This window comes from Myxocyprinus asiaticus, chromosome 21 (assembly GCF_019703515.2).
Source record: "Myxocyprinus asiaticus isolate MX2 ecotype Aquarium Trade chromosome 21, UBuf_Myxa_2, whole genome shotgun sequence".
NCBI lineage: Eukaryota > Metazoa > Chordata > Actinopteri > Cypriniformes > Catostomidae > Myxocyprinus > Myxocyprinus asiaticus.
In genome coordinates, this window is record NC_059364.1 from 25,445,432 (window position 1) to 25,470,879 (window position 25,448).

Sequence of the window (25,448 nt, forward strand, 5' to 3'; positions counted from 1 at the left end):
CGTGGTAAGTTGTGCATGGATTGCGGAGAGTAGCATGAGCCTCCACATGCTGGGAGTCTCCGCGGTGTCATGCACAATGAGCCACATGATAAGATGCGTGGATTGACGGTCTCAGAAGTGGAGGAAACTGAGACTTGTCCTCCACCACCCAGATTGAGGTAACCGTGCCACCACGAGGACCTACTAAGTAGTGGGAATTGGGCATTCCACATTGGGGAGGAAAGGGGATAAAAATAAATACAATAAAAAAACAATTATGTATAGTTTGTAGATGCTGAAAATCTTTGGTCACTCAGCCAATTCAAATGACAACAAAAGTTAAAAAGCAGGAGTGGTATATGGAGAACAGTGATGAGGGCAAAAATCATCAAACAATGTATTAGTCAAAAGCTCAGTGTATTTAAATAATGTACTTTTCATTTATACTATTTAGATCACAGCAATCTAGAGAACATTTAACTGGCACATGTGCAGTGCAACAAGGAGGAAAAACAGATATGGATGAAAAGGTGACCTGTAATAATTAAACTAGTATAATGTAGTATAGCTAGAATATTCATGAACATTCATGCATGAATGATGGGATTATCATTGTCATCTGTTTTTATATGATTCAACTGAATATTTGTTTGCATCCAAAGAACCCATTAAGGCCCAACAAGTTCCACTTCCAACTCCTATGTTATAAGAGTCTAATGCACAGCACTTATGAGTCAGTTGAACAGTGTTTAATAGCATTTGATTAAAGTGTCTATCTCTATTGTTGCCATCAAGCTCCTTTCTTGTCATGCTTTATGTTATAATGAAGATCACAGTTGTTAAAACCAGCCCTGCAGACTTCAATCAAGTCTGAATTAACCTTATGAGAGTTTATTTAAAAACCTTGATGGTATTGTAATGATGTGATGAAAATGAATGAATAAAGATTTTGCATATTGAGAGGCACTGGATGTGCTCTCTTCATGAGATAGCAAGAGATAATGAATAATAATTAGTTGTGTTGTTGTCTTTAATGAAACTGACAATGATTTATCCCTCATGAGTATAAAGAGTGCTGCTTGTGTGCTTTTCCGCTTCAAGATATAATTACCAAAATGTAAGGTACCTCTTGGAGACTAACTCCAAGGGATTAAGGAAAGACTACTCCACTTTATTATTATTGCAAGATTAAAAAAAAATTCTTAGATAAAAGTTATCTCATCTAAAAGATCAACGCTAACTAGTTCTACTCTTTCAAGAGGACACTGCCATCCTCTGGTTAAAGCATGTTCATAGAGAGAGAAAGATTCAAGTAGTAAAATTCACAAAAAAAAAAGACAATAAAGACAGTACCATCTTTAAATAAGTACTGTATGAATGCAAAGAAGTTTGAGTTTGGCGGACATAGTGTACTGGTATAATATCAAATCAGTGTGTATAAGACCAACCAGTTGGCCTGCAGTTTCATCTTGACTAAACCAGTCGGTAGAACCAAGAGAAACAGTGCTGAATAAACATTGTATAGTCCTTATGGAAATACCCGCCAACATGGGTTTTTAGATCATTTAAATATACTTGATACATTGTAATATACAATATTTGCAAATAAAAGGTTTCTTTTATTCATATTATTTCCTATGTAATGCTAATGCATTATACACTACACATACACCATACAAAGAAACATTGTTGCAATATGCTATAATGGATTATGCATAATCCTCAGTTCTATGCCTGTCACACAAATGTTCATGTGCTCAGCACTCTTTCACCTCTTAGCCTGACCATTCATATCCTGGCAGTGCAGTATCATTTAGAATCCCACTTCCTGAGTTGCCTGCAGCTCCACATTTATTGGCTGACCAGTCTGCCCATATGTCCCACCCCTTTAGTTTGACCGCCTCTGCTGCCCCGCACCCAATGCACTCTGCTGTTCCAGCACGAGACATCTCCTCCCCACTAGCTGCTAATGCAGCAAATGGTTATCCCTCAACTAATCAGCACTGGTTACTGGCCCAGCCCAATAGTACCAGCAGAACACCGGCACAGGGGTAAGTGTACTATTTTGCTCAGCATCACTGAGAGATTCAATTTGATTTTAGAGAAGAACAGTGTTAACCAACATGACAAGGCATACGCTTTTTGAATTGTGATTATTTCTGAATGTTTACTGCATAGTTTATCGCACTGAAATCCTAAGGTGTTTTTTTTCCCTGTTCAGCCTGAATGTGTGTAAATCTCCTTCCATGTGAGGGATTGTCCAACAGGCAGGAAATCAGAGTCAGATCCTGAGTGCAGATCACCAGAAAACAGCAGAAACATGATGTTGAGTTTGTGATTAAAATTAAGAGCTGGATTTTGGTCATTTTTAATACCATCATGTATTTTCTGCATCAAAATGCAGTCATTCGTGAATAAATGAAGGTAGATTATTAGTTCCTTTAAAATAATTAAGTTATGCTTGGACTGAATATTAATCATGTGATGGTAACAAAGTATGTTGGTTGTCAGATTTGTGTGTAGTGGAACCAGGAAGTAAGATCTCACTGAGGAACACAAAGTTCATCTTACCAGTGAAAGGGGTTGTGGTGAGCTGCAGTCATGTATTCCCCTCAGAGCCTTCATCGATGGGGCATCACCCACAGTGAAAGTATGGAGCGTCTGGCCTACAGTCAAGGTAAGAATCCAGAACTTACTATCCTTGTAAGTCATAGCTGTTTGAGACTGGAAATCTACACTTGGCTAAACTGACATAGTGTGTTGACATTCAAAGACTAGAAGGAGATTAATTTTGACTCAGCACCAGTTGTTAGAGGTGTTAGGGCCTCGGTAACATAAACATAAGCTTGTGTTCGTTAATCAAATGAATGTTCTGGGTTCAATACAAGTTAAGCTCAATTGACGGCATTTGAGGCATAATGTTGATTACTGCAAAAAAATATTTTGACTCGTCCCTCCTTCTGGGTATCTGGGTTACAGTGAGGCACTTACAATAGAAGTGAATGGTGGCCAACCCATAAACATTAAAATACTCACTGTTTCAAAAGTATAGCCACAAGAAATAAACAATATGCATGTTAACATGATTTTAGTGTGATATAATCGCTTACTAACTGTAACAGGTTCAGGATGGGCAAGGAGGAGGCGGGAAACCAGCAGAACAGTCAATGTAAACTTTAATGACAGAAATGAACTTAAAACAACATAAATTACGTTGATGCACGCGCGCGCGCGCACACACACACACACACACAGCGGGCCGCGTGTGTCTCCCTCTTTCCCAAACTAGCGTCTCCGGCTCCCCTTTATCTCACACTGATTAGATGACTCAGCGCTGGCAGAGCACCTTCAGCCCAGCCACACCCTCCTCCTCGTCACACTCCTCCCCGCTACGAAAATAGTTCCAAAAGAAGCCATAGCATCAAGCACAACTCTGGTCTCTGCACTGACCTTAATACTCTGTTTCGAACTAAAGTTTTTTTTTTTTTTTTTTGTGAACGAATCAGTGTTTTTAGGATTTTTTTTTGCTGAACAATTCATTCTCATTCACGACTTGTTTTTTAACAAACCAGTTGAGTCAATGATTGTAAGACTCACTCATAACATAAAAGACGCTAATCGGCTAACGGTATGCTAAAGGCCAAAGTATACTTCGGTTGGCTGTGTTGCTGGTCGCTCTGTGCACAGTCTGCGTGACACGAATTTCGTCATCAGCACAGTCCGCACGGGCCCAGATTTACTTCAAAAAACGAAGTATACCCGGGCCTTAAGCTAATAGGCCAAACGGTTAGCTTGTGATCTAACTGAAGAAAACAGAACAGAGAAATGTTTAATTTCACCATTTATATCTTCAGTTTAATAATATGAAATGTGACTATTTAAAAGTTATTCTTTGTCTTATTTACATAGTTAAGGCAACATGAATCATACAGCGATTGCATAGGATTTTAAAAGTTCTCTCAGCCAAAAGAATCACTTTGTGATCCAATGGGGGCATTACTGGATGTGTCATGTAGTCTGTGTTCCTTGTCATCTTTTAGGACACAGACAGATACACTTGGAATCAGTAAATGAAGTCAAAATGAGCAATGAATCAAAATCCCCAGCACTATTTGGAAAGCAGTGTACGGAGAAGCAGAGTGATAAACGTAGTGAAGTTACTAGTGCTGTTGGACTGTATATCAGCACTCTTGGAAAGCAGCTCATCCAAACAGATTCAAGGGCTGTAACTTACTGTTGAATAACATTAGTTAACTGTATTAGTAAACATGAACTAACAATGAACAATAAGTTCAAGGCACTTATTTATTTTGGTTAATGTTAGTTTCAATATATACTAATACATTTTTAAAATTAAAAGTTGTATATGTTAACCTTAGCTAACGCATTTTGAACTAACATTAACAATGAACAATAGTATTTATATATATATATATATATATATATATATATATATATATATATATATATATATATATATATAAATTAACATGAACCCAGATTAATAAATGCTGTTAAAAATATTGTTCATTGTTAGTTCAATACCTAATACCTAATTCATTTACGAACGTTAACAAATAGAACCGCATTTTAAAGTGTTACCAATACCTCTTTACAGTTTGCAGTCACACTTAGCTGAGAATAAGTTTGCCACAATTATACATTTTTATTTGATCAAACTCAGAATTTATTAAATTCAGCATTTCCCCTTTATATCCTTAATAATATATATATATATAAAACATATAATGTTAAACGGTTCCAGTCACTGGTGCTTGTATATGGCCAACATGACATCAAGGTCCAGACAATCTTCCTCAGAAGCAGTAGAGGGTAGTATATCCATACTCTTCCACTAAATTACGTCTTTATAGCGTTTTGACACCACCCCTTTGCTGCAGATGGAATCGTGCAGGAGTGCTCGGGTGTAAACAAAACTAGAATCCGGCCTTGCGTTCTGCAAAGATCGGATGCTCATATGAATGGAACACACACGTCGCCTCTGGGGCGTTGACAAGGCATATAGAGAAAAGCGCTTGAATCGCGTCGGTGATTCTTTATCAATGCCGTTCTACACACTGCCACCGCGGTTGTTAGGTGAATCCTAAACTGCATGATATTCACTACGATGGCGACTTCTGCAGAACAGGACCTTGTGTTGGCAGAAGCAGCTGAGAGCAACAAAGAGAGAGCCCAAGTGTTCGGTATTCTCAGACTGCAGGAGGATAAAGCGGCAAGCGAGAAACCGAACAGCAGTGCCATGAAATCTGGAGACGGGAGATGGCAGGCGCCCATATTCGCTTTAGCCAGAAAAGCGTCAGAAACCTTCTCGGGCGGCATTCACGTTCTGCCCAAAATGATAGAGCCGAAAACGTCTCCCTTTTCCGAGGAATGGGGTGCCAAGGGTAGGTTATTGATGATGATACAATTTATAGTCATTGACGGCTATAGGGATCAGTTGTTCAGATGTACGTGTTCTGAATGATGTCATAACAGCATGATGTCATACAGAATGCATTGTTAATGTGTATCCATTTTTGGCGCGTTAACAGCACTTAGTACAACGTCATACCTATTATTTACACGGTTGCAATGCCAAATGTATTTTAATTATGAGCTGGCTTGTCAGTCAAATCAATATCCCTCCGGGTTGTCATGATAACACGTGATACTTGTCCCCTCCCTTTGACAACTGGCCTAACTTATGCCATTGATAAGTAGCTTAAGGGGCTGTTCACATCGAAAGCATATTGTGTTAAAAAGTACGCAACGTAGGTGTCCCCAGACGCGTCTTCAACAGTTAACGTTCTTTTTAACTTGACACGGCGTCTAAAAAACGCAACGGTCAATGACGTCTGTCTAGCGCATGTTTACGTGGCAAACAATTGAAGAACGCGTTCGGTGTGAACGGCCTTTAAAGGTGCACTCATTAATTTCTTCCTCATTAAAAAAGTGAGAGGGGGTAAAATGTTTCTGCCACAGGCAGCTCTCACTCGACTCAGCACAGTTCTTTGCGTCTCCCTCTCGATGCTCACAGTTAATTGCGTCTCCCTCTATGCCTCACTGTTCTTTGCGTCTCCCTCTATGCCTCACTGTTCTTTGCGTCTCCCTCTCGATGCCTCACCATTCTTTGCGTCTCCCTCTCGATAAGTCACAGTAAGTTGCGTCTCCCTCTCGATAAGTCACAGTAAGTTGCGTCTCCCTCTCGATGCATCACAGTTATTTGCGTCTCCCTCTCGGTGCATCACAGTTATTTGCGTCTCCCTCTCGATGCATCACAGTTATTTGCGTCTCCCTCTTGATGCGTCACGGTTAGTTGCGTCTCCTTCTCAATGCGTCACGGTTAGTTGCGTCTCCCTCTCGATAAGCCACAGTTAGTTGTATCTCCCTCTCGATGCATCACAGTTAGTTGCGTCTCCCTCTTGATGCATCACAGTTAGTTGCGTCTCCCTCTCGATGCTTTGCAGTTAGTTGCGTCTCCCTCTTGATGCGTCACGGTTAGATGCGTCTCCCTCTCGATGCATCACAGTTAGTTGCGTCTCCCTCTCGATGCATCACGGTTAGTTGCGTCTCCCTCTCGATACGTCACGGTTAGTTGCGTCTCCCTCTCGATGCGTCACGGTTAGTTGCGTCTCCCTCTCGATGCGTCACGGTTAGTTGCGTCTCCCTCTCGATGCGTCACGGTTAGTTCCATCTCCCTCTCGATGCGTCACCGTTCTTTGCGTCTCCCTCTCGATGTGTCACAGTTAGTAGCGTCTCAGTGCGTCACAGATGTGTCTCCCTCTTGATGCGTCACCATTCTTTGCGTCTCCCTCTTGATGCATCACGGTTTTAGTTGCGTCTCCCTGTTGATGCTTCACAGTTAGTTGCGTCTCCCTCTCGATGCATCACAGATGGTGTTCACAGCATGTAGGGCAGTGAATGGCAAGTTTAGACAAGTAATTTGAAAGTGAACGCAAAGCGTGGAGGAGACAAGGCAGAGGCACTTACTGTTACTATAGAGATGATATAATGGCAGCTGTGCATTTGGATATGTTGTGACTGCTTCAGGCTTTTCAAGCATTTGTTTTGCCACTGTCAAACATGAATGCGATGGGATTCCCTCAGATTTACGTTTTTTACAGAAAATTTGCAGAAATTGAAGTGACTGGTTATTTATCTCCTGTATGGTAGTGGATGAAACATAACACAGTGTCTCCTGAACAAAAAGTAACAAACATATGACAAATATTACAAGACCAACACTTGTCACAGATGACATACATGACCAGTAGACCCATGTATTAGTACAAAAAACAATAGAACTCTTCACAGAAAAACAATAAATACAATCAATAAATACAGAACATTTACAATTAGGGGTAATTTACAGTGAGCTAGACATATGGGTAAGTGGTACCCACGTCTTACTCTTAGTAGTACTTTTGTGCTAGTTGCACATCTGCAAATATTGCAGTGATGTAGGCTATACATTGTGAGGTTGCAGCAAGTTCTCTTGTGCAAAAGACAGGCAGAATACATATGGATTGTAGAGGCAAGAGAAGTGTATATAAAGAAGTGCATATATATGTATTAAGTAGTAGTGTATAGACAGTATACACATGCACATTTGGAAATATTAGGAAATTGTAACTTGTGTATATATATATATAATTATATATATATACATAAACAAATGTTTGTATATATATATTGTTTATATTGTTTATATATTAACGGTGACAGATCGTGAGAGAGAGACATAAAAAACGGTGACAGATCACGAGGGAGATGCTTATGACTGTGACCGCACATGTGACAGGTGGTGACAGGTCGTGTGAGAGCTGCCTGTAACTGTGACAGTTCGAGTGAGAGCTGCCTGTAACTGTGACAGTTCGAGTGAGAGCTGCCTGTAACGGTGACAGTTCGAGAGAGAGATGCCTGTAACGGTGACAGTTCAAGTGAGTGAGAGCTACCTGTGGCGGTGGCAGGTCGAGTGAGAGCTGCCTGTGGCGGTGGCAGGTCGAGTGAGAGCTGCCTGTGGCGGTGGCAGGTCGAGTGAGAGCTACCTGTGGCGGTGGCAGGTCGAGTGAGAGCTGCCTGTGGTGGTGGCAGGTCGAGTGAGAGCTGCCTTTGGCGGTGGCAGGTCGAGTGAGAGCTCCCTGTGGCGGTGGCAGGTCGAGTGAGAGCTGCCTGTTGCGGTGGCAAGACTCCGTGGCAGGGAAAGAATATACCCATATTGAAAAAAGTTGAACCCTTTGTGACAAGGAGGAGGGCGTGGCCGGGCCGTGAGGGTGCACGGTCGGCACTGAATCAAATAATCAGCAGGAGAGGGAGATAAAGGGGAGCCGGAGATGCCAGTTAGAGAGAGAGAGATACACGCGGCCATGCTGTGTGTGTTTGTGTGTTAATGTTTGTTTATGTTGTTTTAAGTTCAGTTACGTCATTAAAGTTATGTTGACTGTTCTGCCGGCTCCTCCTCGCACATCCTTTACTCATTACAGTCTTAAAGACATGAATTGTAATTTTGCTATATACACTGTTGTGACGAGGAGGAGGGCAGGGCCAGGCCATGACTACGCACGCCCAGCCCCCAATGGGGCTAATCAGCCGAGGAGAGGGATAAATGCGGCAGAACACGTCAGTTCTGGAGACACAAACACACACACTGCAGCTTCATGTGGCTCTCTCTCTCCCGAACTGCTGCGTTCTGCTGCACGCCTGGCCCCACCCTCCTCCTCGTCACAACTGTCTGGCCAAAAAAAAAAATTGCATACTCTAATATCTCGTTGGACTGCCTTTAGCTTTGATTACGGTGCGCATTTGTTGTGGCATTGTGTCACAACATTTATTTCCATCCAGAGTTGCATTAATTTTTGGTAGAGATCTTGTGTTGATGACGGGAGAGTCGAACCACTCCGTAAAGTCTTCCCAAGTACTTTCAGTGGGGTTAAGGTCAGGACTCTGTGGTGGCCAATTCACGTGTGAAAATGATTCCTCATGCTCCCTGAACCACTTTCACAATTTGAGCCCAATGAATCTTGGCATTGTTGTCCTGGAATATGCTCCTGCCATCAGGAAATAAAAAATCCACTGAAGGGATAACCTGTTCATTTAGTACATTCAGGTAGTAACCTAACTTAATTTTATTGCTGCATAACACTAGACCTGACCATTTGAAGCAACCCCAGATCATAACACTGCCTCCAGAGACTTGTACAGTGGGCACTATGCATGACGGGTGCATCACTTCATGCACTTCCCTTCTTACCCTGATGCGCCCATCACTTTGGAATAGGGTAAATCTGGACTCATCAGACCACATTACCTTTTGCCATTGCTGCACAGTCCAATCTTTATGCTCCCTAGAAAATTGAAGTTGTTTTTCTGATTAGCCTCTCTAACAAGTGGCTTTCTTGTGGCCACACAGCTGTTTAATCCTAATCCTTTAAGTTCTCGTCACATTGTGCGTGTGGAAATGCTCTTACTTTCACTATTAACCATAGCCGTGAGTTCTACTGTCGATTTTTTTAAAGCTGTGACTTCACCAAGCGTTTTAGTGATCTCCGATCACAATTATTCAGGATTTTTCTTCCGTGTAGCTGACGGTTCACCACTATTCTTCCAGGTTTTAATAATGCGTTGGACAGTTCTTAACCCAATTCCAGTGATTTCAGCAATCTCCTTAGTTGTTTTCTTTGCTTGATGCAGGCCAATAATTTGACCCTTCTAAAAGACAGTAACATCTTTTCCACAACCACGAGATACGTCTTCCGACATGGTTGTTTTAGAAATGAGAAGCTACACACTGCATCAATGGGGGTTAAAATAATTGTTGCCAGCTGAAACATATTAATCACTGCAATAATGATCCAATCATGGGCTCTTAAGTATCTGCTTATGTAAATCCAAACGGCAAATTTTTTTTTGGCCAGGCAGTGTATATAGAGGAAATCATGACCACTAACATTAAAATTAAGATTCCAGTCATATCAGTAACCTTATAAAAGCTGTTATTCTACATGGAGAGTGTCCGCACATTGGGTCTGGTATTTTAGATTGACCAGCCGAATACTACTCAGTTAATCTCAGTAACCGACCTGCTATTTGACACTTTCACTCATTGATAAAAGTAATCATGGCTGACTGTGAAAACTAACTTTCAACAATGGCATCTGAAACTAAAAACTATTGATTTTAAATTATGCTGCATCCAAGCCACTAGGTGTCAGTGTAAGTCCAATTTGACACAAAGACAAAAGTTACTGAGTTCACCTTTAAATGGTGCATAGTGAATTAATGAAATAAAAAATTGGTGGTTATTGAAGGGAAAGGAGAAATGTGATTTCATTATCAAAATCTACAGACTTTTGAAGTTGTTTACCTTACAGAATGAAGCATTAATCATTCAGAAGTATTATTCATTCACCCAGACCAAGTGAAGTGGCACTGAGATGTTAGTTCCCAATGTTGGTGGGAAGTAGACTACCAGAGTATGCTTGCTTAGACAGAGCCTGTGTGAATATGTTTGCATAGGATTTATTGATTAGCCTGATGAGTGAAACCGGGTTCAACGTGTCACTGATAAGCTAAAACTCATAAGTAACCATTTCTTTAATTCCTCAGTGCTGTTGTTCAAACACAAAACTGAAAAGTGAAATGGCTCTGTTATGGACTGATGAATGACAATACAGTTAAAGCCAGTTGTTGTAAAGACTGCTTTAAGGGCTTGTTAAAATTTAGCTTGCTTTTTAGGTTAACTCAGCCATGCACAATGTGGTCACAAGATAGCCCTAAGAAAATGTGCAGACTTGATTTTGGCATTAATGCTATATTTACACATTTTGTATCCATTTGTTGTGTCTTCTAGCCTTTCGAGATCCCATGGCTATGGAACGAGCAAACTTGCTAAATATGGCTAAACTTAGCATCAAAGGTCTGATTGAGTCGGCTCTCAGTTTTGGACGAACCCTGGACTCTGATTATCCACCTCTGCAACAGTTCTTTGTTGTCATGGAACACTGCCTGAAGCATGGTCTCAAAGGTATGTTCACACATCACCAAAGAGAGCCACAGAAAACCAGCAGCTGACCAATTATATACACAGAGTTTCTATTCTTTCCTTTTTCCTTGCTTTTTGGTAGAATAACTGATTTAGTGTTTATTTGATTATTAAATAATGTCATCTATACATTTATGTACAATATCTCCTTTAAGCCTATGTGAGTGTTATTCATAGGCACCAGACAGATAGCAGTGACTATTATGCCATGTGACTCTATAGTAGGAAACAAAGGAAGAAATGTTTGTTTTACAACTCATTCTCAGAAGTGAAGTATATTAGATCATTTGTATTTCTTGTCCAGGTTACACAAAATATGAATACTCTCTTGGATGCTTGGTGTTTCATCAAAATGTTCATGCTATGTGTGTCAGATCTCAGCCCTGATTTGTTTAACAACCATATTTGTCTCCATCTCCCAGTGAAGAAATCGTTTCTTGGATACAACAAGTCCTTATGGGGGCCTCTGGAGATGGTTGAGAAGCTGTGCCCAGAAGCAGGCGAAATCGCAGCCAGTGTACGAGACCTTCCCGGCCTTAAGTATGTGCAGTGCCGAAGACAATGGCATTTGTTTACTTTGTTGGAAGAATTAAAAAAATTCTCAGAGTTGTTGTCTTATTAATTTTCAGATAAATCTCTATGTCCACTGAAGCCCCAGGTTCAAATACAAATGCAGTCTTGTCCCTAAACCTTTCTCATGCCTCAACTACAGAATAGGGAAGTGCAAATTTCAGGTTTAATTCCCTGACAAAACTGAAACTTGCAACTGTGTGTAAAACAAATACTAGAATCATGCAAATAGACATGCCACGAAATCATAATTTTCACACCAGTGCAGTGTTCACATTCAAACCGGTATTACCGCTGGATGGACGCTAAGTGGTACTATTGGGTAATTTTCGTTAAGCAATAGCCTACACAATAACACATGGCAGCTTGATTTCAAACTTTGAACTTTATTTTTTATTTATTTTTACAAAAAATTCAAGTGAAACTGAAAAAAAAATGAAGTGCAATTAAAATGTGTGTTGTTCAACTTTTTGAAAGATGGCTTTTCATCTCTTTGGCAATGAACCAATTTCATCTGAGCATTCTCTCTATCATGGGCTTCCGGTCGGGTATTTCATTTGTCTGGACGAATACATCACTGATTGTGGGTTGATACGGGTTTAATATTAGTGTTTTATTACCTTTCACCCCAGTACCCAGTTTAGCTGCTTCGGAAGAGTAATGACTTTGAATGTGTGTGAAAAAATGTGTTTTGTTCCCTCCTAGGGCTGGGCGATATGCAAGAAATATTTTCACGGTATTTTTATTAAAAAATATATATATATCACAATATCCAATTACATCGTCAACCCCCCCGGCTGAGTGATCGGTGGATAAACTTGCTTTAGTGATTTTGCATTGAAAATTAAATTCATTTATTTAAAAAACAAAAAACTTAAACCAGACATTCTAAATTTCTAAGTGGTCAAAAAAAACAAAAAAAAACAAAAAAAACATATATAACCACCTTTCCATTTACCATCACGCAAGTATCCATCTATGACAACAGGTGGAAAATTACTATTATAAATGAAGATCTAAAAACAATTATAAATGTAAATATAATTATAATGATGATAATAATCACTGAAATATAAATCATGGTTCGAGGTGAACGTGTTTTTGTATTATTTTATGATTTAATCACAGATGTATAGGCTATATATAAAGTGACCCTGCAGAGTTGCGCTCACAATGAACTGCTCTGTGGAAATAAAGCGAACTGAACACAAAGCACCTCCTGAGCTGAGATGTCTGACGTCATTTGCAGCATTCTTATAGATGATACTATTCTTACAAAAACGACTTCTGTCAGTGTGCGTACTTTGCTGCCTGTGTAATTTGATACATTGGTGAAGAGCATCTGGCTTTCAATGCGTTATTTAGGTTCATTTATCATGGACTGAAAACACTTCATTAGGCAACTATTCTTTATTTAAGGCTATTCTATTCATTAGGCTATTGTATTGATATTGGATGTTCCATTCATAATTTGTCCCCCTTTTATCCGGTATAAAATTTCACACTGGTGTTGTCCCTTGTACCGAGCAAAACCGGTAATACCATACACCGTGGCAACCCTACATGCAAATCACTGTTTGGATAAACACACTTTGGCATAGTCTTTTTCTGCCTCTTTGACACAGTTTTTAAGGAAAATAAAATTCATTTTATATCCCGCTCTGTTTGTCTGTCTGTCTATCTATCTACAGTACCTGTCTGTCTATCTATATATCTGTCTGTCTGTAGTACCTGTCTGTCTATCTATCTGTCTGTCTACAGTACCTGTCTGTCTGTCTGTCTGTCCATCTATCTATCTACAGTACCTGTCTTGTCTGTCTGTACAGCTGTGGGTCAGTATAAAAATGTTTGTATATGTAGATAGTTTCAATACATAATTTTGCTGTTGTACTGTGTGTCTGACTGTAATTTTTGCCAACTGTAACAATAAACTTTTCCATGAAAATATATGTGTTTGATAGGACGCCTCTGGGCAGAGCCAGAGCATGGCTGAGACTGGCACTAATGCAGAAGAAACTGGCAGATTACCTACGTCTCCTTATCACCAGGAAAGACATACTTAGGTTCGTTTTATTTATTTTTTAACTGGAATTCTTTCTTTCTTTGTCACCACACTTGTGCCAGACAATTAGTGATTAGAGAAGTGATAAAAACAAACTAGTATTTTGTTTTCTGTTTAGAGGATCAGAGTGCACTGAGCAGTGCTCGCTAGAGGGTGTGCATCATGTACATGCAGCCTTATAATAAAAGTCCTTCTTTCGCTGCTGCCTGAAATTTAAAGGCTCAAATAAATAATATTTACTTATATCTATATTAATTTAACATTGAAAGTAATGAAATACACTGTACTCTGTGTAATATCATTCTAAAATCAGTGTAGGCATTTTAGTGCTTAAGAAAAACAACAAATGCTACATAATTCAGTTTTGTTACAATAGGAAGTCAACACATTCCATTGCAATGCAAAACTATGACAGATCAATATTACAAAGATATTTATGTTTTAAACCATTCTTTAGAGGTTTGTTTTTAGACTATTAAATAATATAGCCAGTGCTTGGCAGTTAAAATAATGAAGTGTTCATATTGCCATTAAGGTGCATGATTGAGAGAGGTGTGAATTTGTCCACATGTGGTGCATGACCAGGCTTGCATGCATCGAAGCATGAGTTGCAGTATCCAAATATGCAGTCACAAAGACCCTGAAGAGTATTTTGATTGATGAAAAAGTTTGGGAAGGTTAGGTTGAAAAATGTTCTCTTGAGCATTTTAAGTCAGCCAGATGCAGTATCAGACTGTCTGCAGCTGTTATCAAAAGAGCATAACGTACATGGTGGTAGTTTCCCTTGAGATAGCTTGTAACCCATTTGTGCCACATTGCTATGGGACATACTGAACTTAGTGAGAAGTTTTCCCATTCTGAAACATGGCAGTTGTGTGTTTATTAGTTATGATACATATAACCAATGATAAACACCAAAACTCTTTTTTTATGTGCATGTGCAGCGAGTTCTATGAGAGTTCAGCAGTGATGCTGGAGGAGGAGGGAGCGGTCATCGTTGGTCTCCTGGTGGGACTTAACGTCATAGATGCCAACTTATGTGTGAAGGGCGAAGACCTTGATACACAAGTATGAATGTTGTTTTGGCCATTTTTAAGAAATTGGCATGTAAGTTCTGTTTGAATATTATTAATGCCTTGTATTGGAATTCACAGGTTGGTGTAATAGACTTCTCTATGCACTTGAAGAATGACATTGATGACTACAGAAGTGAAGAAAGGTAGAAAGCATACTTTAAGTGCTAGAACATTGAACATTTTAATGGTTGCTCATCCCTTATCTGTAAAGTGGGAAAAATATATTGCATTAAATCATTGTAATAACCATTATCTATAATTCTTTATTAATGGCATATATCATAAATTTGTCTTGAATAGAAATGGACAAATTGCAGCCATTTTGGATCAGAAGAACTATGTTGAAGAATTAAATAGGCAGCTGAAGTAAGTTCATGCTCTTTCTAAAGCATTTGTGATGTTTGTTGAATGAGTGATTGGCAAAACCAGTGCAAAATATTGGCTATAATATGAATTAATCTGTTTTTCAAAAAATAAAATCGATCCTGTTTACTTTCTAAATGCATGTTCCTGGTCTTATTTATGCACAGTATTAATAAAATAAAATAATCAAATGTATTAACTTGATCTGCCTCTGAAACAACTTTCCTTTTTGGCTGACATCACAAATCACTCTACTTTTTGTACTCCTCCCCTCCAACCACGTGGCTCCATTCTAGTATGTAATGCCCATTTTTCATGATACAGTCAATTCCCAATGGATAAAATCAAGACCCGTCCTACATTTTTTCCTTTTGAATATCCTGGTGCACTTAGAAATATGTCAGATTATGGAAGTAAAATGGGTTGCAAACAGTGTTTCATGTTGACTTTTAAACTTTGATGTAACCTATTGCTTATGATGTTAACTTAAATCTTTGTTTTGGTCAAAGTTCCACAGTTCAAGGCTTACAGGGACGTGTGGAGTCATTAGAAAAATCCAACTCCAAACTCATCGAAGAGGTTCTGTTTGTTTTCAGAATTCAGAAGAATAAGTACTACCCAGTGAACAGAGATATCTGATATTAACTTTTTGTTGACTTTTTTTTATTACAGCTGGCAATAGCAAAAAACAATATCATTAAACTACAGGAAGAGAACCACCAACTCAGGACAGAAAATTCTGTAATACTAATGAAAGCACAACAGCGTCTTGAGGTATTGTTATTTGTATGTTTCTACACATATTGCTGCCAGCGCCAGGTACTGTATGATTTTTGATGTGAATGAAAACAAGGCTATAAGGGAAAGACTTACCATCTCTTCAGGAGCATCCACTGTATAACGCTGTATAAAGTATTTTCTACAACTCATGTTTTCTGGAGGTTCTTGTTTTTTAAATGTTTTGTCAGCGGAACGATCCTAAACATTTTAAACTACAGTACAACCTATTGAAAAGACCAAGTCTATCCCTCACAGCCTCATTGTCGTTCCTGTTTATAATTAAAGCACTACCATGAATAAAGTCCAATCATGAAATCAGACAGTCCTCCATGCACTTAAACTATTTTTTTAAAGATTTAAATTGAACTCTATAATATGTGCCCCCCAAATATTTTCCATGTGTAATGTCATGATAATAATTGTAGCATTTAATAATCAATATGCAAGCCATGCTGTTCTACTTGTGTTTGCATATTATGTGTTAGGAATAGTTCAGCCAAAAATGAAAAATCTCTCATCATTTCTTACCCTCATGCCATCCCAGATGTGTATGACTTTCTTTCTTCTGCAGAACACAAACAATTTTAGGAAGATATTTCAGCTCTGTAGGTCCATACAATGCAAGTGAATGCTGGCCAGAACTTTGACGGCCAAAAAGCAAATAAAGGCAGCATAAAAGTTATCCATAAGACTCCAGTGGTTAAATGTAGACCTTCACGAGCAATATAATAGGTGTGAGTGAGAAACAGATCAATATTTAAGTCTTTTTTTTTACTATAAATTCTCCTCCCTGCCCAGTAGGTGGTGATATGCAGGAATAATGTGAATTGCCAAAAACAAAAGAAGAAGAATGTTGTGTATGACTTTCTGTCTTCTGCATAACGCAAGTTAAGATTTTTATAAGAATATTTCAGCTCTGTAGGTCCATACAATGCAAGTGAATGGGTGCCAAAATATTGACGCTCCAGAAAGAATATAAAAGCAGCATAAAAGTAATCCATACAATGCAAGTGAATGGGTGCCAAAATATTGACGCTCCAGAAAGAATATAAAAGCAGCATAAAAGTAATCCATACGACTCCAGTGATTAAATCCATATCTTCAGAAGCGATCAATAAATATTGATCCGTTTCTCACCCACACCTAACATATCGCTTCTGAGCTTCTAAATTCTGGCGCCTGTTCACTTGCATTGTATGGACCAACAGACCTTAGATATTCTACCAAAAATCTTCATTTGTGTTCTGCTGAAGAAAGAAAGTCATACACATCCGGGATGGCATAAGGGTGAATAAATGTTGAGAGAATTTTCATTTTTTGGTGAACTATTCCTTTAAAGCAATGTTGTACTCAGTAACTATGTATAGTTTATTTACTATTATCTTATTATACAGTTACTAGATGCACTCTTGTCTAATACATTTCATAAGCCTTTGTCTAGGTTTGTTTAGTTAGTAACTAATTGTGATCAGTAGTGATAAAAATGTCAAACCACTAGTACATATTAACGCATTATGTTTTCCATTCTGAACAGCTTGCAGAGGGAGATTTGAACTGTGAACTGGACACGTACAAGCAGTCAAGGCAGGGCCTTGATGAAATGTACAATGAGGCAAGACAGCAACTTAAAGAGGAGTGTCAGCTTAGGCAGGTGTGTGCTCAGCCACATAAAAGTACCTGCTTTTCAGATTGAGCAGTGCTCATTGGTGCTTGGCACAATTAAGAGGTCAAACCTGTTTTTAGTATGTAACCATTTCTTGAAATGCTCTGTGTGTTCCAGGATGTGGAGAATGAGCTGGTTGTACAGGTGAGCATGAAGCAGGAGATGGAAATGGCCATGAAACTGTTAGAAAAGGACATCCATGAAAAACAAGACACTTTGATTGGACTTCGGCACCAATTAGATGAGGTTAAAGCCATTAATGTGGAGATGTACCAAAAAATGCAGGTAGAACATTTTTTATTTTATTTACACATTGTGAAATTAAAATATGTTTTAATCAAACAATCTGTAATTATCAACAGTCTTCAGATGACAGCATGAAACAAAAAAATGACATGATTTTACGACTGGAGGAGAAGACGAACCAAATAACGGCAACTATGAAACAGCTAGAGCAAAGGTGAGAATCAGTTACTAATTATTTACATTTTTTATCATGTTAAGCAAAATGTTTAAGCCCAAAGTATGCTTAGTTTTTTGCGTTTATGCTAGCGTATGCGTATAGTCAAACGCTGTAGTAAACTCCATTTGACCATCCCCGCATACCATGGCGGTTGACACGTGCACGCTACGACTGCAATGAGATGATGGTCTATTTCCCGTCAGTAGTTTAAACCCATAAAGATGTTTAAATAGTCTGTTAGACTCGATTTATACAAATGCAGGTTCTCCTGACCTCCTCACACACGCTCTTGACGTGCACATCCACTGTTTTTGTTTCCACCTTCTTCTCATTTTGTTCACCGACGTTTACGTCATCTTGCGCTACTGCATTAACGCAATGACCCAACTGTGTGTGTTGCCACCTTATGGACCCACTAAAGCCAAGCGCACACGACACGACTTACAGTCGGCGCCCTGCGTCTTTTGTTTTCTGTCATTATGGTGTGCACACTAATTGACTGATCGCAGACTGGATGTATCAACTACAAGACCATTCATCCCCAACTGAGGCCCCTGAAGGTTTTTGTATATGTACGTGCATTTGCTTTTTAAAATGTTCAGATCGTACGGTTATTTCCCTTTAAATCCACATGTAACTAGCAAAGTTTAAACTCTTATTTTATTAGGCAGCGCTCTGCTGCTGTGGCCTTACAAGCCCAATGTCTGAATGTGTTCAAAGTGGACAAATCTCAAAACAGTTTGGACCCCGTTATAGCTGTCTTTAGCATTGTCCAGTTTCAAAAGGATCGCTCAATACGCATTATAAAATTCTTAGAACGAAATTCATTCACAAACTTGCACAGTTTATTCGTGATAATATGTCAACAAACATGAAAGAATGGCTCGTGCCTGTTTTTTGATTATTTCCACTTATTGCAAAGGAAAAATATTAAGAAAAATAATGAAGACAGCGGGTAAGGAGATGTGGGTGATGTTTTATTGTACAGTGCTCGCATACCCAGCTGATCACAAAATCTTTGTCACTTGCCCTGTAGACATATGCTAGCATAGATGTAAAAAACAACGTATACTTTGAGCTTCAGTCGACTCATACTCCCGAAGTGCATATAAAGCTTACATTCAGTAGTAGAGCATAATATTTGTAAGTGTTTTAATATCCTTATATCAGAAATATTTGTGATCAATACAAAGTGAATGGAAAGTTTGTTTGCTAAATTTAGAAGGTTAATTGCAGAATGTTGAATTTTCCAATGTACCGTATATTGCACCTCAGGATGTGATGTTTGTTTTTGCAGACAAAATCAAATTAGTGTACACTGATGGTATCAGAACTTCCAGTGGTTTTGTTTTATGAATAGAAGCAGTTTTCTGAGAGTCAGGAAGTGCCTAGCTACTTGATAGCATGCAAAAGGACTTTGCATGAATACATTTTAACACCGTGTCCTAACCAGATGCGCCACGATGAAGCAACAAGTGACAAGCTATTTTTCATGTTTTTGTCCTAACCAACCACGGCGAGCGACAGGACAGTTTGCAATTTTGCAGTGTTTTGCTGGGCAGTCCTGCCCAAATCCAGCTTCTCATAACAGCACATTAAACATCAAATATGGTCTGATTGGCTGTTGCCGCGTCGTGCAGCAGTGTCGCGTTCAGTGCGAACAGACAAATTGCTTGCCGCTGTAATATTAAATACAGTATATATTATTATCACATCGCATTCGGTTAGGACACAGTGAAAGATTGCAGTGAATGGCTTTCTCTCATCTAACCACTCATCCTTTACCATTTGTGTTATTTCTTGTTGTGATGTGGTGCTGTCAGAGCTGTCATGTCCACATTAGTCATCCTTCCCTTTCTTCTCCATTGATTTATTGCCATCATATTTCTGATGTTTTTATGACTGCACTGCTTAACAAGTTCTTAAAGCTTTGGGATGAAATTGAAATTCACTGATATTTACATCCTCTTTCCCTTTTTGTTCCCCCTTTTCATTTCTTTTTTCTCATATTCTCCCTTCCTCGACTTCCATGCTTTTCTCAATCAACAAATAGCGACAAAGACCTACTCAGCCAGACAAGAACTCTTGCCATGTCATTTGTCAAGTGCGCTAGCACAGATACCGAGCACCAGTACAAACTTGTCAAGGATATTTCCTTCTGATGTAAAGATAAATTTGCTATTCGTCACTTAACACAAGTTGTGTGGCGAAATACGGTATCTTGAGTGACGAGTTGATCGCTCTTTATTAGTCCTCTTTTAAGTTTTATTTGATGATGGTTACTGTTTTTCCACATACTATATTTAGTGATCCCAGCAAATCTCTTTCTTGTAGTACTGTAGCATAAATATTTACCTGTAACATTTAACAATAATAGAAAATCACAAATATTATGTCTTTTATCACAATCTTCAATAAATTTGATGTTTTGAACTACTCTTAACTGTTTATTTAGTGAGTCATTTGTCAGAAATGTTCAAATTTAAAAGTCAAAGTGACCTTGACCCCTATAGAGCTTGGTATGCGTAAAAATTTTAGTGAAAAGGATAATAAGTCTGCGAGTAGACGTACAGTCTGTTCAATAGGTTATACTGTTGCATCAAATAGTTTTCCCAATTTTTTTCCACATAATTCTATGTTGCATCAGAGGAACGATTGATGCCAAAGTATACAACCTTTTGAACACACGCTATATACCCCACAGCCTCGTTATCATTTGTGGTCAATTAAATATGCCATTTACCCTGACTAAGTTCCAGTGCTTAAATTGCCAAATCATTATAATTTTCTGGCTTTTTCTGCAGCACAAATCTTTTCTGTCCTCTGGCTCTGTATTTGTTCCCATTCTATTGTGCCTGTTGAATTATGGCCATCTCTTTATTTTGTATCCCATATGTTCCAATACATTACCGCCCATTCCATCACATTCAGAGCCGTAGTTTTACCCAGTTGGTTTGAATTACACCAGATTGCAGGACGCAGAGAGGGAACGTTCCAGTGCCGAAGACGGAGTGCGCAAATTCAAGCAGGACTTCACTAACAAAGCTGACAGTCTCCAAAAGCAGATAGCCCAGAGGGAGAAGCAAATGTAAGTTTTGCAACATGGAATGTATTTTTATATGGTTCATTTTGGATAGAGCATGATGCCAGTTGGGGAAGTGTTTACCAGTGGGTTTCAATCTTTTTGACTCCAAGTGTTTTAATTTAAAAAGAAATATGATGTCAGTTTACATGTTGTACATCTTGATTTTTAGCATAATAGTGTTTCTTTCTTTTAGCATATTTAGATTTATAATAGCAAGTTAGATTATTGTATTATAGTTTATTAACTCATTTGAAATGTTTTTAAGTCATGTTGAGAGCCACTGGTGTAAACTATACTTCTTTTATTTGTACCACAACAAATCTAATTTATTTAGATGCTGGTGTGAAAAAAAGGAAGGACATTTATGTGACACTTTTATCTGTTTAGGATGCAGCTGGAAACAGATTTAAAAATAGAGAGGGAATGGCGGCAGACCTTACAGAATGAATTAGAAAGAGAACGAGAGACCATTGCCCAGCTCACCACTGAGGCCCAGCAAATCAACGGACTTAAAAAAGTACGATGAATTTCTTCTTTCTCAATGACAATGTCCACAGCAAGTCTGAGGACTTAGGTACTGATATCATTTAAAGGAACAGTTCACCTAAAAATGTCAACATTTATAAGTCGTTCCAAACCCTTTTCTTTCTTCTGTGGAACACAAAAGGTGTATTTTTGAAGAATACCCTGGCTGCTCTTTTTTATATGAGTGAATGAGAACAGGTGATGTCAAACTCCCAACACGACTACAGCAGAGGGCAGGATTTTCAGTGAATAATGACTTAAAGCTGAAGTCTGTAAATTTTTTGATGTTAAAATACTTTCTCTTATCCCAACTTATTATGCAGAGACAACTATAAGTAAGCCATTCGTAGGTTGATTTCTTTGAAAACTGTAAACACTGTGTCTCTGTGACACTATAAAAATTGCTCTGTTTGTTTTGAGCAGCCCATCCAGCCCTACACAGCATCATTGGCTCGACTAATGCCGTGATTTTGTGATGGGACAATCTGTTTTGTTTGATCAACAGCAGACTGTGGGAGTGTTTGAAAAAGCTGTTTAAAACAATGTTTACTTTTTGCAATTCTGTTCAGTATTGCTAGTACACACTTCAGTTTTAAAAATTTTTTTTTTTTTTTTTTGGTCACACAAAGCTACAGAACAATTCATTTACAGTGATCATTTTATGGTGATTTTTGTCATTTTGGAGCTTGGTCCTTGACTTATTATATGAAAAAGAGTGGCCATGATATTTGTTAACATTACACCTTTTATGTTTCACGGAAGAATTGCAGGGTCTTGTTAAGAAATCCATAACAACATGAGGGTGAGTAAATAATTCTAACATTTTCATTTAATATGAAATTTAATTTTGTTTGTCAGAATGCTAGCATGAGCCCTTAGAATAACAGAAAAATCTAGTCCTACAGTAGGCTTTTACATGTGTTTATGTCCTCTCAGGAGTTTCACAGGTTGCAGGATGAGAACACACAGCTGAAGGGAATTTGTGAGGAGCAGGAGCAGGCACTGGAAGAGCTGGGCTGCAAACTCAGCGAGTACGTATGAAATGTTTAAATGTACCCCCCATCACCCATACTTCATGTTATTCTTGTACTGATAAAAAAACATTTCTTTTTCAGGTCAAAGTTGAAAATAGAAGATATAAAAGAAGCTAATAAGGCGCTTCAGGTTTGCATTTTTACATTGTTCACGATAACACCAACATAAAGTACTGTAGTATTACCATGTTTTTGTTGTTGATGTTTTTTTTACATGGTACAATAGTACGGAGCCCCTTAGAGCAGGGATTTTCAAACTGGGGTCCGCAAGGGGGTGTTAGGGGGCCTGTGGAAAAATTCAGAGAGAAAAACAAGTCTACATTATTCTACATTATTAACATTTCATTCTGAAAGCTTGTGATTAATAGCAATTATTTTATTCTATTGACAGCCATTATATATTATGAACAAACATTTCTTATTTGTAAGAAATGTACATTTCTATCCTCTCACTATTTGAAACAATATTTATTGTGGGAAAAAAAAACTGCACAAATCAATTTGAATTTAATTGAAAATGTTTTTATTCAGGTTTTAACATCTTACATATAATAGCTATAATAGACACACTGTCAGATTAATAACAATTAAATGTGTTGCATATAAAATTGTATTAATTCATTTTGCTTTAGTACAATGGCTCTAATTAAAGCCAATTATGTAATTTTGCAAACAACATGTCTTAATATAATGTTTAACATTTTTCTCAAACAGGGGGTCCTTCGTAATGGGATCATCATATTTGGGTGTCCTTGGCATCAAAAAGTTTGAAACACCCTGTTTAGAGGACAGGTCTTTGCATGACCTCGCAGTAGTTTACTATAAAACCATAGTGATAACACAAGAAAATGAAAACGATGGTAATAAAAATAATAATTTTGTGGTATGTGTAGTAAAACCATAGTAACCACAAGAACTACTATTCTGAGGGCATGCAAAACTATTTCAGAAAAAATTCATGCCCTGTCTTCTAAGGGGCTCTGTGCAATGGTAATTCCATGGTTGGTCTTTTGGACATGTACCATGGTATTACCATTAGGTTCTGTTACTTTACCATGGTACCACCACAGCAGGCCCGGCTCCACAGGGGGGCATGGGGCCTGGCCCACCCAATCATGAACTTGGCCTACCTTGAGAACTACACCTACACCCACCCCTCCAACTGTTCGGCCCACCCAGCGGGTCCTATGGCCCACCTTACATCTTAGAGCTGGAGCCAGGCCTGTGCCACAGTGAATTATCGAAGTTAAATCAATCCATGTGTGTATTGACTCTTTTGTCATGTTCATTTTTACATTGGCTACATTATTAATAAACAGTATATTTTAGGGTGGACAGGTTTGGCTGAAGGACAAAGATGCTACACATTGCAAGCTTTGCGAGAAGGAATTTTCAATTTCAAGAAGAAAGGTCAGAACCAAAAATGCCATTCTGTAATATACAATGTTGTCTCTATCACAGCTTGCCATCTGTTCTCCCATAAAGCAATTTTTGAGTGACAGGAAGATGGTTCTGGTACTGAATTTATGCACTGGAAAACAGATGTGAATTAGATGATGTTTGAATTAAAGACTCATTTGGCATGTAATGGTCTGTATCCATAAAAGAGACCTTGCTATAAAAACTTCTGAATTATTTGCTTATTTTAAAAAAATAACTAAATGATAATTCCCCAGAACTGTTTGGATGAGTTGCAAAGATTCCACTGACTCACTTAAAGTCCAATCAAAACCAAAAAAAGAGAACTGGCCCTTTAATTGAAATGATCTCTTGCTTGTCTTTGTTTGAACAGCACCACTGCAGGAACTGTGGGGAGATCTTCTGCAACACTTGCTCAGATAACGAGCTGCCGCTCCCTGCTTCACCCAAACCTGTGAGGGTCTGCGACACCTGCCACGCTCTGCTTCTGCAGCGCTGCTCCTCCAATGCCACATAAGACAGAAATAGCAGTGCAGCATCACAACAGCCAATATCAGCTTTAATTTCGACACTGCGCTGTCCTACATTGTGTCAAGCTATAACAAAGTGACCAAATCGGATGCACCTGTTTTTTGTGTTTGAAGTTTACATTTCACACATGAATAAGCCTATTGCCTCAGAGCAGATTTAATGGCAGCTTTACGATGTTTGTGCAGTTGGCCAATGCAGTGTTTGGCACCAAGTGTGTCCAAAGAAAAATGAATCGTAGTTTACAAATTGGTTATAAATTGACTGAATGCCTCGCTCTGGGCTGCAAGTAGCCTTATTTCAGCTTAGATTATTTTAGCATGCAATTTCCTACACGAGTTGGAAGTATACTTTTGATATATGAAGGGTGAACAGGATTCATTCTTCAAACCATGTGTCAAAAGCAAACACGGTTACTACATATATTATTTCCTAAAAAAAATTTCAAATTCAGTTGAAAGACATTCATTTGTGCCTGTTTAACAAGCCAAACTGACAAACAGGGATTTCACAAAATTGTTTCCCTGGTTCAGTACGAGTAGAAAAATCTGTATATAAATAAGTACAAGTGTTGTCAGTGCTGCTCAAGTATGATTGAGTTGGATTTACATCAAATAGCACAGAATATCTAGGTGTTATTACACACTAGTAGGTTTACCTTGGTACAGAACTGGAATGCTACTCACTTTGGAGTACTTCAATGACTTGCCTTGAATATGCTGACATTTCTCTTGAATAGTTTGAACTATTCAAAATCCTGCTTTTAACTTATAAAAGCAACTATAAGTTTCAAATGTGAAAATTATGTATGTATGAAACTGTACATATGCCTTAAACCACTAAAGTTGATTATAATTCCA

General features: G+C 38.5%; 1 protein-coding gene across 4 annotated transcripts; it reads left to right on the forward strand.

Moving 5' to 3' along the window:
- The first annotated feature begins 1,897 nt into the window (after window positions 1-1,897).
- Window positions 1,898-25,448, forward strand: rufy2 (RUN and FYVE domain containing 2). Of its 4 annotated transcripts, XM_051648042.1 has the most exons (20): window positions 1,898-2,030; window positions 2,201-2,403; window positions 2,491-2,656; window positions 10,829-11,002; window positions 11,443-11,560; window positions 13,552-13,653; window positions 14,597-14,720; window positions 14,807-14,871; window positions 15,029-15,094; window positions 15,601-15,670; window positions 15,764-15,865; window positions 17,406-17,522; window positions 17,652-17,819; window positions 17,897-17,994; window positions 20,966-21,085; window positions 21,470-21,599; window positions 22,544-22,638; window positions 22,723-22,771; window positions 23,971-24,051; window positions 24,434-25,448. In XM_051648042.1, the coding sequence occupies exons 3-20, from the start codon at window positions 2,581-2,583 to the stop codon at window positions 24,575-24,577; spliced, it is 1,899 nt and encodes a 632-aa protein (XP_051504002.1). In that variant the 5' UTR covers window positions 1,898-2,030; window positions 2,201-2,403; window positions 2,491-2,580; the 3' UTR covers window positions 24,578-25,448. The 4 variants fall into 4 exon arrangements, 3 of the variants coding, with proteins under 3 accessions (XP_051504002.1, XP_051504001.1, XP_051504003.1); XM_051648041.1 differs by lacking the exons at window positions 1,898-2,030; window positions 2,201-2,403; window positions 2,491-2,656 and adding an exon at window positions 4,720-5,384; XR_007892383.1 differs by lacking the exons at window positions 1,898-2,030; window positions 2,201-2,403; window positions 2,491-2,656; window positions 23,971-24,051; window positions 24,434-25,448 and adding exons at window positions 4,711-5,384; window positions 22,370-22,409 and having other exon boundaries at window positions 22,723-22,764.

Coding starts and splice junctions, on each gene's coding strand:
- rufy2 (XM_051648041.1), top strand. CDS start 5,093: ATGATATTCACTACGATGGCGACTTCTGCAGAACAGGACCTTGTGTTG. Junction 14,872..15,028: donor GACTACAGAAGTGAAGAAAG/GTAGAAAGCATA, acceptor TGTCTTGAATAG/AAATGGACAAATTGCAGCCA. Junction 24,052..24,433: donor TTTCAATTTCAAGAAGAAAG/GTCAGAACCAAA, acceptor TTGTTTGAACAG/CACCACTGCAGGAACTGTGG.